Raw genomic sequence first — 16,108 nt, 5'->3', positions numbered from 1 at the left:
AGAATGATTAAGTAAAGATTAAACAACAAAGAGATTAGCGTTAGCTACGTAAGGATTTCAAAATGAAGAGCAGTGCAGTGTGTTTTAAAATCCTGATGTTATTATTAAAAACTAACACGCTCCAGTTAGCATCAGATTTCTCATCGACTGGGCAGAGCAGATTTAACTCCGGAAAGTGACATCCAGATAGCACACCGGTGCGTTATACAGTTTATACCACCGTTAAAACAGTTTATACCATGGTCAGTTAGAATTCTTATGCTAACTGCCGAGCACAGCCGATTTACTTGTGCGTTCCAGAGACCTCCGAGGACGACTGGAACACACCAGAAGTCCTCAATGTTTTCTGTGTAACAAGAAGCTGAAACCCATGAACACAAAAAGAACAGAGTCAGCATTGGACTTCTCACTGACAGTGGTATAAAGCAATGTGACGTATCAAGAGCATCATGTCAAAAAAAAGGCACCAGTGCGTTTGGTGCTGTTAAGAACAGGACACCAAATGTTCTGGTGAGTGTCGACAAAGTGCTCAGGCTCAAATCCCGGACCTGGACGGACCCAGAGGTCTGCACGGTCTGATCCTGGTCACGTTGTGCTCACACAGTGGTCACTGGTCAGCACCATCTGATAAATGAAGAGATCAAAAACTGGAAAAATATATTAGAGGTAACCGATATTGGTCAAGTACATAACAAAATAATTGGCGTGCTGTGAGGAGCAGAGCTGCATAAGCGCATACTGAGCTGGAGCCGATACAAGAGACGGATGGATGACCAAACTGGAGCCAAATCAAGAGATCGTATCGCTCTGTAACTCAGCCTTGGGTCAGCGAGGCCTAATATTTATCTGCTGCAAACAAGTATTTCTCCATCACCTGCGCGTTTATTCACCTGAAGAATCTGCTCGCTCAAACAACACAAACTTGACATGACTGCAATGATCAGAGGTGGATTTACATTGTCATATTAACCTAATGTTTTGAAGAAATTGTAGTTGTCTGAGTATAGTTTTTGACACTTTACCTCTGTGTTGATGTTCATTGAAGAAACAAGCTCTAAATGTTGGTTACTCACAGGGGTGGAAAGTAACTACGGTAATTACAAATACTGCAATTGAAGAAATTGTAGTTGTTTGCTAATAACAACAAACCAAAAAATGTAAAACAGTAAGAGTGGTGGAAAAAAGTACTGTAAATTTGTACTTGAGTAAAAACACAAAGTTCACATTTGACCAGAATTCTAAACAAAATATGACAAATGTCCAGTTTTAAGTTGTTTTAAACCACAATCTGGTGCCAGTCGGAGCAGGCGACGCAGTGTTTTTTGATTTTTATAGGTCTAGAAAGAAGCAGAAACAGCCGTGAGACAACGACTGGGACTTGTGCTGTACTCCAGACTCACATGATTTTTAAATGTAACTAATTACAATTACATAGTTAAAAAATGAAAAAAAATAAGTATTGTATTTATCATCTATCATCATAAATCAGGTCCAAATAGTTATTTAGCACTTGAGTTGTAGCTTGTTTGTTTGTGTATTTTTGTATTCATTTATTTTAATTTCTTTTAATGTATTTATTTTCATTTACAAATACAAACAACAAGAACACAAACACCAACAGACAGTACAATTTGTGGCTAAACTCCCTCCTCTGTTGACCACGCTTTACTTTTGAGCCGAAGTATCTATTCAAGCTTGTTTATGAGACCTTAGCTGTCTGAGTCTGTCTCGTTTCATGCGATTCAAATACAAAAACTCTAAATAAATCAGAGGCTTGTCAACCTGAGACGGCCGTAAAAACCCAGCGGGCACAAATGCGGGGTCAGTGGGGGGTCGGTGGAGGATATGAAATGGCATGTTTCTGCATAGCTTTGCACCAATAAACAAGTGGAGGGATTATCATGTGTTTACGATCTGGTATGTCGGCCCTAACTATTTGTGACAGCCTTGATACCACGTCACACAAACAGACCCCCGCTAACGGCCGTCTGTCCTTGAGCGAACTTCTTCTGTTCTTCAAAGGTGCGCATTTAACTTCCACGCCCTCTTCTGGAGACGGTTTTGCTCCACGACATTTAAACTCTCACATTGGTTCGGCTCCAGGTGTTTTTATTGTTCAAAAAATACCATGAAACACGCATTACACAGATCTGACGTGCAGTTTGTGTCAAGAGTTTTAATGCCATACTGTAGAATACAGTGAACCCTCGTTTATCGCGGGGGTTGCGTTCCAAAACGAACCCGCAATAGGTGAAATCCGTGAAGTAGAAACCTTTATTTTTTTACAGTTATTATACAATGAAATACTCCATAAAACATTGAAGCTCACACGCACGCTCTCACCGGCCTCGCAAACTTCTATTTGGCAAGCGGTTTTACGTACGTGTACATATTAATCCATAACGTTATTGACACACAGGTAGAGAAGACGCGGAGAGACTGTTTAGCCAATCAGAATGCAGAACACAATGCATGATGCAAATCCGTGAAGCAGCGAGACCGCGAAAAGTGAACCGCGTTATAGCGAGGGATCAGATATTATAGGAAAAGCAATAGTATATCCATTGAGGTGAGCAAGGGGAAGTTAGAAAAGATAGTGCCTGACCTTTAAGACGGTGGCCCAGGTTGTTATTTCGCCCTATATCCAGAAGGTTGAAAGTCTGATCAAGGCATTGGTCAAAACAGGTGTTGGTGAAGAATGGCAGTCGTGTGTCTGTCCGGCCGCCCCGGGGCAGCTGTGGTTATTCTGAATTTGAATGGATGTAAAGACGTTTGAGCTATTGCCACACACAAGCAGGTCATAAACCAGCATGAAATTCAGTCTCTTAGGAGCCAAAATGTCCATTGCAGTTAAAGCGTTTGGCCTCCACAAAGCAGGAAAACGCCCTGTGTAGGAAAACATGAGTCATTACTTCTTTATGTGTAATCAATTGAGTAACCTATTCGCACTATGTACTCATTTTTGTTGTCCTTCCTTTGAAAATACTTTATGTTTTGTCCCTACCTAAACATTCACATCAAATTATTAATCAGAGCTTTCCCAAAGTTAAAATGTTTACCCTTATACTTGAGTCCTTTCTTGGATTACTTTATTCACTTGGTTAATAGCCAATAATAATATATTCCTGTCCATTGCATCAAACATTTGAACATGTAAAATGTGAATTATTGTGTTCATGTTGATCAAAAACAGATTGTGTTTTACTGTAAAGTAGGATGGCAATTATTGGATGCAAGAAGAGAACAGCACTGCATTTCGTTTATTTATAAAGCTCTCGTTGGGATTTTGCCATGTTATTTAAGTGAACATGAGATCGAGTATTCGTCGATTCAGATCATTTTAATTAGGGAGTGTCTTCAGAGCTGCGGCGCGCAGCCGAAACGGCTAAGCTATTTTGTGTTGCGGCTTCTCATACTGCGCTATTTGACCGTGCCGGGTTAGGGTCAAGGTTAGGGTCAAGGTTAGGGTTAGCCATGAGGCTATGGGTTAGGGTTAGGGTTAGGGTCAGGGTTAGGGTTAGGATTAAGGTTAGGGTCAGGGTTAGGGTTAGGGTTAGGGTTAAGGTTAGGGTTAGCCATGAGGCTATGGGTTAGGGTTAATGTTAGGGTCAGGGTTAGGGTTAGGGTTAGGTCGGTGTAATCCCTCATTCGTCCAGGCGTGTTCCATAGTAGAAAAAGCTTCAGTTGTAGTCATCTGGACTCAGTTTGAAAAAATAGACGTTTCGACTCTCATCCAAGAGTCATTGTCAATAAAAGAATTTAGGTCGAGAACTCCGATATTAATACTGTTCTGTGGTAAGACCCGCCCATTGGGAGGAGCCTTCCTGAAGTAGAAAGAGTTGTTTGTTTCAACAGAAACTCCCCCCTTGTATCTACCGAGCTAGCCTATTCAGAATCTTAATGGGCTATTAGAATCCTCTTTGTCTTTTTGAGACCCTGGCTCAACCACCCTGAGTACCTGATTAGCATCTAAATGTCCTGGTCCTGGTCCTCTACCTTTCCAGGGGTTCAGTATTCCATTATAAATAACAGGAAGATTAAACCTTAGCCCTACATTTCTGTTTAAAGAAGGTCTTTCTTTTTTAACAAAAATAGCTTCCTTGACTCCTCTTTCAAACCATCTTTTCTCCCTGCTTAAAACCTTCACCTCACCGTCTTCAAACGAGTGATTAGAGGCTTCAAGATGGAGATGCACGGCACTCTGTGGTCCTGAACTAGTATTTCTTCTGTGCTGATAAAGCCTCTTGTGTAGAGGCTGTTTTGTCTCACCTATGTACCGTTCTTTACAGCTTTCTTCACTGCATTGGATCGAATAAACTACATTGCTCTGTTTTTGAGTCGGCAACTTGTCCTTAGGGTGAAACAGTTTTTGTCTTAAAGTGTTTCCTGGTTTAAAATAAACAGGGACTTCGTGTTGTCTAAAAATTCTCTGCAGTTTTTCCGAGAGGCCTGACACATAAGGGATAGAGACACCCTTCCTTCTCTGTTCAGTTTCCCTTTTGTCCTGCTTCTTGGTTCTCTTCACTCTGTTGAGGGCCCAAGCGGGGTAACCACAGGCTGAGAGGGCATTACGGACATGTTTTTCCTCTTTCTTCTTGCCCTCTGAGCTGGTGGGCACACCTTGAGCTCTGTGTTGTAAGGTTCTGATCACACCCAGCTTGTGCTGTAGTGGGTGGTTGGAACCAAAGAGCAGATACTGGTCCGTGTGTGTAGGTTTCCTATATACTTCTATTTGGAGTTTCCCGTCCTCTCCTCTGATCGTGGAACAATCAAGAAAGGCCAAGCGATTCTCCTTAGCGTCTTCTCTTGTAAACCTGATATGTGGGTCCACAGCATTGATGTGATCAGAGAAGGTTTCCAGCTCTCGTTTCTTAATTGTTACAAAAGTATCATCGACATAGCGGAGCCACCGTTTTGGGGCTATGCCTGAGAATGAGGACAGTGCCTTCTTCTCAAAGTGCTCCATGTACAGGTTGGCCACTATGGGAGAGACGGGCGAGCCCATGGCACAGCCATGAATCTGTCTGTAAAATTGTCCCCGGAATTGAAAGTAAGTGGTGTTCAGACAGATGTCCAACAGTTTACATATGTGTTCAGGTGTCAGTTTGGTCCTTTCCTGTAGGGTGGTGTCTTCCTGCAGTCTGATCCTCACTGCTGCTACTGCATCAGAGGTCGGGATGCAGGTGAACAGGGACACAACCTCATATGAAACCATGAGGTCATCTGGGTCCAGTTGGAGATGTTTCACTTTATCCACAAAGTTGTGCGTGTTTTCCACATGATGTTCCGAATTCCCCACAAGCGGAGCCAATATAGTTGTTAAATGCTTGGCCACATTGTAAGTGATGGAATCTGTGCTGCACACTATGGGTCTGAGTGGAACATCCTTTTTGTGTATTTTTGGAAGCCCATAAATGCAAGGCATGGCTTCACCAGGATACAGTCTGTAATACAGAGGCCGGTCTATCGCTTCCTCTTTTTCCAGCCTTTGTAAACAGTCTATCACTTTCTTCTTGTAGCCACTGGTCGGATCTCTTTTCAAGCGTTCGTATGTGGTCGTGTCCTCGAGGAGGGTGTGGACTTTGGCTTCGTAATCAGCTGCGTTGAGAATCACAGTGCAACGTCCCTTGTCTGCTGGGAGGATGTTGATGCTATGATCTTTTTCCAGTGCTGAAAGTGCTTTTCTCTCTTCAGATGTGATATTTGAAGGAGGTGGTTTGGCACTCTTCAGGGTCGCTGTGACACGTAACCTCAGGTCTGTAGCCTCCGATTCAGTCATTTTGTTGTTTCTAATTGCCGTTTCAGTGGCTGTGATGTAGTCCTCTGTAGGGATGTGTTTGGAGGTGACAGAAAAGTTGAGACCTTTAGAAAGCACCTCCTTTTCTGCCTGTGTCAGAACACGATCTGATAGGTTCTTAATCCAATTGTTTTTGCTGGTCGCTAATTTGTCTGTCTCAGTCCTAATGTCTAGCTCGACCTCACCTGCATTCTTTTTGTTCAAAAGAATGTTGAACTTCTTGATTTGGCGTTCTTTGCTCTTCTTGTGCTGTGCTTCTTGTGCTGTCTGTGTAAAATCCAGCACTCTTTTGAAAGCTTCTTCAGGGAGTATGCTGGTTAATTTCTCCTGTAAAGTTCCTGCTCTGTCTTTCAATTTATCAATTCTGACGTTGTTTTCCTGGATCCTTTCACTGAGCATCTGCATAAGGCTCCTTCTCCAAATCTTCTCTGCTCTGTGTCCTCTGACCGGTGATTTGATCTGCAGGCTCTTCGGGATCATGTTGTTCTGTCTGCATCTAAGATTGAACCTCAAGTGATTCCTGTTGTCTGCTAGTTTCCTGGCTACAGATACGAGTTCCCGAACTAAATCCACGGTTTTAGGCCCAAAATTCTTGGAAATATGTCGGTGTAATCCCTCATTCGTCCAGGCGTGTTCCATAGTAGAAAAAGCTTCAGTTGTAGTCATCTGGACTCAGTTAGAAAAAATAGACGTTTCGACTCTCATCCAAGAGTCATTGTCAATAAAAGAATTTAGATCGAGAACTCCGATATTAATACTGTTCTGTGGTAAGACCCGCCCATTGGGAGGAGCCTTCCTGAAGTAGCAAGAGTTGTTTGTTTCAACAGAAACTCCCCCCTTGTATCTACCGAGCTAGCCTATTCAGAATTTTAATGGCCTATTAGAATCCTCTTTGTCTTTGTGAGACCCTGGCTCAACCACCCTGAGTACCTGATTAGCATCTAAATGTCCTGGTCCTGGTCCTCTACCTTTCCAGGGGTTCAGTATTCCATTATAAATAACAGGAAGATTGAATCTTAGCCCTCCATTTCTGTTTAAAGAAGGTCTTTCTTTTTTAACAAAAATAGCTTCCTTAACTCCTCTTTCAAACCATCTTTTCTCCTGCTTAAAACCTTCACCTCACCGTCTTCAAACGAGTGATTAGAGGCTTCAAGATGGAGATGCACGGCGCTCTGAGGTCCTGAACTTGTATTTCTTCTGTGCTGATAAAGCCTCTTGTGTAGAGGCTGTTTTGTCTCACCTATGTACCATTCTTTACAGCTTTCTTCACTGCATTGGATCGAATAAACTACATTGCTCTGTTTTTGAGTCGGCAACTTGTCCTTTGGGTGATCGCTGTTATTTATTATGGGTTATTATGGGTTACTGAACCCCTGGAAAGGTAGAGGACCAGGACAAGGACATTTAGATGCTAATCAGGTACTCAGGGTGGTTGAGCCAGGGTCTCACAAAGACGTTAGGGTTAAGGTTAGGGTTAGCCATGAGGTTATGGGTTAGGGTTAGGGTTAAGGTTAGGGTCAGGGTCAGGGTTAGGGTTAGGGTTAGGGTTAAGGTTAGGGTTAGCCATGAGGCTATGGGTTAGGGTTAATGTTAGGGTCAGGGTTAGGGTTAGGGTTAAGTTTAGGGTTAGCCATGAGGCTATGGGTTAGGGTTAGGGTCAGGGTTAGGGTTAGGGTTAGGGTTAGGGTTAGCCATGGGGCTATGGGTTAGGGTTAGGGTCAGGGTTAGGGTTAGGGTTAGGGTTAGGGTTAGCCATGAGGCTATGGGTTAGGGTTAGGGTCAGGGTTAGGGTTACGGTTAAGGTTAAGGTTAGGGTCAATGTTAGGGTTAGGGTTAAGGTTAGGGTTAGCCAATAGGCTATGGGTCAGGGTTAGGGTTAGGGTCAGGGTTAGGGTTAGGGTTAGCCATGAGGCTATATGGCCGTGTCGCGGCTCCTGAAACTACTGGGCTATTTGTATACTGTAGCCACGGCTTTAATTTTAATTTTAAGTGATTCCGTGAGTCTCACGGAATCAATATGGAGCTTGAGAAAAAGGCTTTTGGCAACTTTCCCCCCCCCCCCAATATTGAACAAGCTTAAAAAGGTTTTATGTCTTTTAATGAATTCAAGGCACTTTTTTGTTTTAAATTATTTTTTTCCTATATCAAGTGTTTTTTTTAAATTTGTTTTATTTTGTTTTATTGATTGTTTTATTTCCATTTTATCTAAATATTCTGTTACTGTTTATTTAAATGTGTGTTTTGTACATTTAAATGAATAAAAATAACAAAAATAATCAAAGTAATTCTCATTTGGAGTACATTTTCTGGCCACACACGTTCATACATTTGATTTGAGATTGATCCATCGCTTGGCTGTGGTCCTTCTTTCTCTTGCCCTGCTTCCATCAGTCAAGCTGTCAGCGGACTCCCTCAGATGACCTTGTTAGGACCCCCACACACGCGGCCCCTCCGCTGGGCGCTTAGCCCCGATATGTCAGTAGAATGACGAGTGTCTCTTCCACCTCCACATGCCCAGGCCCACTCTTAGGTGCGAGCCAGAGGGAGTTTAGTGTATCCCTTACTCCAAAACTATGTGTGGCAATATTTCTATGAGCCAAGAGAGTGCTGGCTGCTGAGGGTTCCCCTTACATCAGGCGGCCACTAGAGGGCGACAAGAGGAGGGCATCTGCACAAAGGCCTTGTCCCAGAGAGATCTCAAACTGTAGTAGAGCTGGACATGCACTTTTTGGCTCTCTATGGTTTGTCTTTTTCAAAATGCACAAGCCAATTTGAGTTTTGGCTCGCCAAAGTATAGTTTTAATGGTTTGATTTTGTAATAAAATATGGTTCTATAATTAAAATGTCTGGACAAATTCAACTAAAGGTTGGAAAGAACATGCATCAAATTCAATGTGTTTAGTCTATGTTATTTAATCTGTTTTTACTAGTTTGCACAGCAACTGGTCAATAATTATTACACACAACTTACATTACATGTAATCTTCAAGCGCCATTTGTTTGTTCAATTTGGCATTTAAAATGAACTTTCTCGGTTAAATATAAAGAAAAAAGTAAGCTGTATTGCAGTGTTTATCTTTTTTTTAAATGGGTTAGGGTTAGGGTGAGGGTTAAATAGTCGGATTAAAAATAATTTTGTATCTTCACAAGTTTGATGCGTTGCCATAACTCATCATGACCATCCAAAAACTGCTCTAGTCTACAATCATTTTATCACAATTATTTTGCTGTGTCCAAATCGTCTCATTCTAATCTCTACTTTTCATTCTCTAAAGCCAGCCTGATTTCTTCATTTCTATTCCTCCTAATTTGCCAGAGGTATTTTCAACAGCCAACTTATCAAAAAGCCCATTTGCAAAGGAATGAAACGGCTTTAAGACGCAGTCTGACCAGGGGCTGAACAATGTGTGCACTGCGCCCTCTACTGTATGTATAATCTATTACAAGCAACTCACGTTTCAGTAAGAAACTTAATTTGAAATAAGCAGAAAAATAAACAGCAGATGGGTTTCAACTTCCTGTTTATAGGCGACATTTTTGAACACTTGACTTATTCTAGCTCTAGTGGTACTTGGCAGGCTGCTTGAAAAGCCAAATATTTTATGGTGTTATTTGATGTGAAAAGAAGCACAGGACTTTAGCACGCTTTAGCATTTGCCATTAAATAAAGACAAAAAACACACTTTGACACTTTATTTCAAGTTTCTAATGAACGGTGTGTATGCATTTGGCACGTTTCTTAATTAACAGAGGGATTACAGTTAAAAATCGCACTTGAACATGACATCTTGCACTTGAGCATTGTTATTTTTTACGCATCTTCATCAGCCTCTTCCTCAAATTCGCCATCCTCTTCGGCCGTGGCGTCCTGGTACTGCTGGTACTCGGACACCAGGTCGTTCATGTTGCTCTCCGCCTCCGTAAACTCCATCTCGTCCATGCCCTCGCCCGTGTACCAGTGCAGGAAAGCCTTGCGACGGAACATGGCGGTGAACTGCTCGGAGATGCGCTTGAACAGCTCCTGGATGGCCGTGCTGTTGCCGATGAACGTCACCGCCATTTTCAAACCGCGGGGAGGGATGTCGCACACCGCCGTCTTCACGTTATTGGGGATCCACTCGACAAAGTAGCTGCTGTTCTTGTTCTGCACGTTCAACATCTGCTCGTCCACCTCCTTCATGGACATGCGGCCGCGGAACACGGCGGCGACCGTCAGGTAGCGGCCGTGGCGGGGGTCGCAGGCCGCCATCATGTTCTTGGCGTCGAAGACCTGCTGCGTGAGCTCGGGGACCGTCAAGGCGCGATACTGCTGGCTCCCGCGGCTGGTCAGGGGCGCGAAGCCGGGCATGAAAAAGTGCAGGCGAGGGAAAGGCACCATGTTGACGGCCAGTTTGCGGAGATCGGCGTTCAGCTGGCCGGGGAAACGCAGGCAGGTGGTGACGCCGCTCATGGTGGCAGAGACCAGGTGGTTGAGGTCGCCGTAGGTCGGGGTGGTGAGTTTGAGGGTGCGGAAGCAAATGTCATACAGGGCTTCGTTGTCAATGCAGTAGGTTTCGTCCGTGTTTTCTACAAGTTGGTGGACAGAAAGAGTGGCGTTGTACGGCTCCACCACAGTGTCCGACACCTGAAGAGGAAACCAGCACAGACGGGATGGTTTTAGTCGCATGGCCGCAAGATTAAGTGAACAAAACATCACACTGCCAGGGATTGTGCAGGACTAGATCACACTGTCATGAGTTTGTTCACCTTGGGGGAGGGCACCACGCTGAATGTGTTCATGATGCGGTCGGGATACTCTTCGCGGATTTTGCTGATGAGCAGGGTGCCCATCCCAGAGCCCGTCCCACCCCCGAGGGAGTGGGTCATCTGGAAGCCCTGCAGACAGTCGCAGTTTTCCGACTCTTTACGTACAACATCTAAAACTGAATCCACAAGCTCCGCTCCCTCCGTGTAGTGACCTTTGGCCCAGTTGTTTCCAGCACCACTCTGGCCTAAAAGAAGAGAACAATGTGAGGCAAACATATAAAACTTCCCTGGTTAAATAAAAGGGGAAATGAAATGTCAACAAAGCAAAGAGTGGCTGCTTTGAGGAATCTGAATCTGGAATATTTTATCTATTTGACAGGGACAATGGGGACAATATTATAAACCATATTTAGGAAGAACGTATTTTTTTCCTTCCTTTGCTACACAATACATAATCTCACTTCATATATTGACTGTAGAAAGTTGTAAACAAAGAAATGGTCTATGCAGTTAAAAGTTTGAACACACGTTCTCTTTCAAAAGTCACATACCAAACACAAAGTTGTCAGGCCGGAAGATCTGCCCAAAGGGTCCGGACCTCACGGAGTCCATGGTGCCAGGCTCCAGATCCACCAGAATGGCACGAGGCACGTATTTACCTCCTTCATCAGAAACAAAAACACGGAAAGGACGGAAAGGTAGAGAGAAGAGAAAGTAAGAAGAGAACCAGCTTAAAAAAGGTTAAGAAACCACAATGTAATTTCATATAAAGCAATTCACATCATTGTGGTACATGTAATCCCATTAAAATGCATTATAATGTGTTGTAGATCAGGTTTCATTGATAAGTCACAATATAATACTATTTTGGGTATAATAACTACACCTTAATTTGCCTTAATTCATAATGAACAAATTGTTTATTAAGCTTGATTTAGGCTTAGTAACTACTTAATTAAGGTTAGGTGTAAGGTTTAGTGTATTAGTTAATTACGACACCTGAATCATTCTCAATTAACCATTTGTTCATGCTTTACTAAGGCATGAATAAGTGTAGTTATCATAATGTGTAACCCGATTTTGGAAATTCATCTCAATTTTAAATCAACAATAGCCAATTTGCTTAAAGTCAGTATATAAACCAATTAAGTCACAGAACAGAACTTATTTTTATATTAGAAAGTTTTGGTATCAAATGTAAAATTATGGATATCTGCTAATGTATGTTTTGTTTTGTTGGTTTGCTTTTGTTTCAATGTTTCTTCTCACACTAATAACACTAACAGTTGTAATATTCCTGCGCACTATGTTCTTTTGCTGAGAACTTGAAGGAGCAAACCTGAGGCCTCATTGTAGTAAACGCTGATGCGGTCCAGCTGCAGGTCGCTGTCTCCGTGGTACGTTCCTGTGGGATCGATGCCGTGCTCGTCGCTGATCACTTCCCAGAACTGCAGAGGCACAGATCACATGACTCCATAAACATGAGTCCATTAGACTTTGAGATGAGAAAAGCAGAAGTACGTCTGTCTGTGTTCTCTGGAATCTGATGATCAGGTTTTTCCACCAATATTAGATTTCAGTCATTCCTTTTCTATCGCTTTTTCCAGTTAGGGGTTGCGGGTGAATGGAGCCCAGTGACTTTGGGCCTTAGGCAGGGTACACCCTAGACAGGGTACACCCTGGACAGGGGCCAACTTGTCGCAGGGCCAACACATAGACAGACACACGGACAACCATTCACGCTCACGTTTCATTCACCAGGGCCAATCTAGAGTTGCCAAATTTGCCTAACACTTGCATGTTTTTAGACGAACCCATGATCTCCTTCTTGAGAGGCAAGAGCGCTAACTGCTCTGCCACTGTGCACTCCTATTTCAATCTGCAGTTATAAAAGCCATTTATTTGTTTGGGCAGTGATATAGTTTTCACAACTACATGTATAAATCAGTTTCGATGGTCGCATGGCTGAGTGGCTAGAATTCATGCTTCACAGCAACAAAGTCGTGGGTTCGTCTCATGGGACGGAGCAGGAGTCAAGTGAAATCATCAATTATTGAGAGGTTTTTCAAGCGAGAGTCCATAGACTCTAATCAAAAAGTGATAATCGAATCAAAAAAGAAGACTGATCAATAGGAGAAAAAAAAAAATCTGGATTGTTTTTCCCTCAGATCGCCCAGCCCTACATGTCTGGGTGAGTTTTCTCCAGTTTCCTCCATCTAACTGTAAAAATAATCTGTAAAGGCACATCTGATGCTCTGACAAGGGCAAATCTAGACTGGGGCAAAGCCATGTGTCTGTGTAAGCACATCTGTCTGTTGGATTGCAAGCACTGACAGTATTTTGACGATTCAAAAAGTAGACAGACTTTTGCCACAGCAATGCCACACAACAGTTTCTGCCAACCACAGCAAAAGTCGGATTTAGAGTAATCTGGATAAGCCTGCTGCATTAAAGAGCAGTGCAGCTACGATATCAGGACATCCAGTTGAACCGCATGGAACAATTGACCTGCTGACCTTAAAACTGTAGAACAAGGCACAAAACAAACAGGCCATTAAAGGCTTGTGTCAGTTTACCCGGACTGACCCATATCCACTGGACATTCGAGTCGATGATGGGTCCTCAGGGAATGACAAGCAATGAGCTGCATCTGGGCAAATGGTACAATATCGAAACCACAAAAAGAATCAACCACTGAGTGTACAAGGAGTTTTTGAATGAGCAGGATATTAAGTTACCATCATTATAGTGTTTATTGTAGATGTATTACGTATGAAAATGAATATCCACATGTCGTGTGCGCTCTGCTGAGAAGGTGATCAGCTGCAGACTTTCCTCTCTGCAGGACCTGCACGTCTCCAGGACTCTGAGACGTGCAGGTCGGATCACAGCTGACCCTTCTCACCCTGGACAAGGACTATATGAGCCACTCCCCTCAGGCAGGAGGCCACTCTCCTCAGGCAGGAGGCCACTCCCCTCAGGCAGGAGGCCACTCTCCTCAGGCAGGAGGCCACTCCCCTCAGGCAGGAGGCCACTCTCCTCAGGCAGGAGGCCACTCTCCTCAGGCAGGAGGCCACTCTCCTCAGGCAGGAGGCCACTCTCCTCAGGCAGGAGGCCACTCTCCTCAGGCAGGAGGCCACTCCCCTCAGGCAGGAGGCCACTCTCCTCAGGCAGGAGGCCACTCTCCTCAGGCAGGAGGCCACTCTCCTCAGGCAGGAGGCCACTCCCCTCAGGCAGGAGGCCACTCTCCTCAGGCAGGAGGCCACTCTCCTCAGGCAGGAGGCCACTCCCCTCAGGCAGGCAGGAGGCCACTCTCCTCAGGCAGGCAGGAGGCCACTCTCCTCAGGCAGGCAGGAGGCCACTCTCCTCAGGCAGGCAGGAGGCCACTCCCCTCAGGCAGGAGGCCACTCCCCTCAGGCAGGAGGCCACTCTCCTCAGGCAGGAGGCCACTCCCCTCAGGCAGGAGGCCACTCCCCTCAGGCAGGAGGCCACTCCCCTCAGGCAGGAGGCTACGGTCCATCCGGACCAGAACCTCCTGCCGTCACTTTAACTATAATTTAATCACTCACTGCAATGTTCACTTTCTGCTCTACATCTGTAAATTTAACAAAGTTTTGTATACATAGTAAGCTTATTTTTATCCTATAGTAGATTTAAATTGTTTTTATATATGTTGTTATAATTTTGTTCATTGGCAATAAACCTTTGCTGATTCTGATTTCCATTGTGCATTGAGACTCTTTGAATACATCATCAAGCAAATAAAGATTAAAATATGGAGACCGAAGGGTTCTAGTTAAAGAATATTTATGATATTATCTTTGTTTTTTTACATATTTATTTTTAATACAGTCGCTGTCTTTGTTATTTTAAAAAAAAAAAGTATTTTCTTACGCCATTTAGAGTCTGTGTAGTCAAATCGAAAATACGACTACAATCAATTACAATTAATCAATGAATGGTTGCAGCCCTATTAAAAAGTGAGAAAAATGTAGGCTTATGCACAAGAAAAAAATTGAAAATCAAATAAGGATATAATGTGGCATTTCTGATGCAATTAACTGACCACACATTTTGGCACATTTCTGACAGACAAAACGCATGGCCTCATGTTCCTTTGCGTCACCGTCTCCCATCCTTAAGAGGCCTGAGAGTGGTGACTTCATCCACAGAGCATCAGCTGCTTCGTCCCCTGCCTCTTCCCCGCCCAAGCCCTTCATTTGGTTATCAAGGAGGAAAGCCAGTGATTACAAAGACGAGCTCTGAAGCTTTTTCCAATCATGTCTGCCACACCCTTGTCTTGCCTCTCTCACTGTCTGCAAGTGTTTCTTCCATTAGGTGTGATACAAGCAGCAGCCATCAGCATCATCACCATTTAAATCTAATCAATATGGGGGCAAACCAGGGACTTCCACGCAGATCCCCTCCCATCCATCCACCCACCCACCCATCCACCCATTGTTGTCTAAAAATGCCAGAAGAATGCTAGATCTGGACGTGTGCGTTGATATTCTGCCACAAGTCGAGAATGGATGATGTCCCTTTTGTTTTAAACCTTTAAGTGTTGCTGGAGACGCACTTTTAAGTAATGCATGGACAGAAGTACATTGAACCCGGCTATTCGTGCGTTTTGACGCGTCTGCTCTACACCCACTTTCTGTCAATACTGCAAGTACTCAAAAATCAGCTGCAAAAAACAACGTATTTTCGAATATTTGCATCCAGATTACTATTAGTTCTTGATATTTCTGCCACTTATAATTGATTATCCGTTACTTGCAGCTCGTCTGGAATTGATTATTGGCGTTGAACGGGAGGTTCTGTCCCGCTTACCTTGGCACCGATCTGGTTCCCGCACTGGCCCGCCTGGATGTGCACAATCTCCCTCATGGTTCAAAGGTGAAAGGTTAAAAAAAAAGGTGAGTATAAAAGGTTGTCCAGGAGCAGCAGACCGCAGAGCTGAGTGCGAGTGCTGGACAATGGCTTTATATGATTGGAGCGGGTCCAGGCGACGCGAAGGGGCGTGGACAGAGCAGAGTGCAGCTGTGCGGCCCCGGGATTGGTTCAGACGTGTGAGGAGGCGGGACCTGTGAGGTGGAGCGTCAGGCAGGCAGTGCTCAATAAGATAAGATCATCCTTTATTGTCCACACATGGGGACATTTCGGTGTTACAACACAGTAGATACAGAGGGAAGGACAGATAACTTATAGGAAGTTTCAAAAAAAAAAAACACTTAATAGAAGAACTCTTATAAACAAAACAAAAAACTCTTATCAACAAAACTCCGCTCATATCTTAGGGAATGGAGGGGAGAGGGAAAGAAAAGAAAAAAGAAAAGATAAAAATAAAAATAAAAATAAAATAATAAGAAAATAAAGTAAAGTAATTTTGTTAATTGAGTAAAAGTTCAGGTACAGGAGACAAAAAGTACTCCAGTAAAAGTAACGCATCAAAACTAAAAGTGTTCTGAAATGCATGTTTACAGTAAAAAGTGGGGGAGTCACACTTTTCACTCCTGCGTCTGTCTCACAAACCAAAGAGAATAGAAATGTCAAGTGTATATC

General features: G+C 43.6%; 1 protein-coding gene across 1 annotated transcript; it reads right to left on the bottom strand.

Annotated features, from left to right (window-relative positions):
* Positions 1–9,475: 9,475 nt before the first annotated feature.
* On the bottom strand, positions 9,476–15,493 carry LOC140373699 (tubulin beta chain-like). The gene is made up of 5 exons (XM_072460329.1): positions 15,377–15,493; positions 11,883–11,991; positions 11,095–11,205; positions 10,544–10,788; positions 9,476–10,421 (listed from the first exon to the last, which is right to left on the bottom strand). Exons 1-5 carry the CDS (start codon positions 15,431–15,433, stop codon positions 9,609–9,611), a joined length of 1,335 nt encoding a protein of 444 aa, XP_072316430.1. The 5' UTR covers positions 15,434–15,493; the 3' UTR covers positions 9,476–9,608.
* Between the last annotated feature and the right edge of the window lie 615 nt (positions 15,494–16,108).

This window comes from Eucyclogobius newberryi, unplaced genomic scaffold (assembly GCF_026437365.1).
Source record: "Eucyclogobius newberryi isolate DKJ021-1_F unplaced genomic scaffold, fEucNew1.0.hap1 SCAF_3, whole genome shotgun sequence".
NCBI classification, from domain to species: Eukaryota; Metazoa; Chordata; class Actinopteri; order Gobiiformes; family Gobiidae; genus Eucyclogobius; species Eucyclogobius newberryi.
Note: the sequence above shows the minus strand (reverse complement) of the source record. Positions and strands in the feature narration are given on the sequence as shown.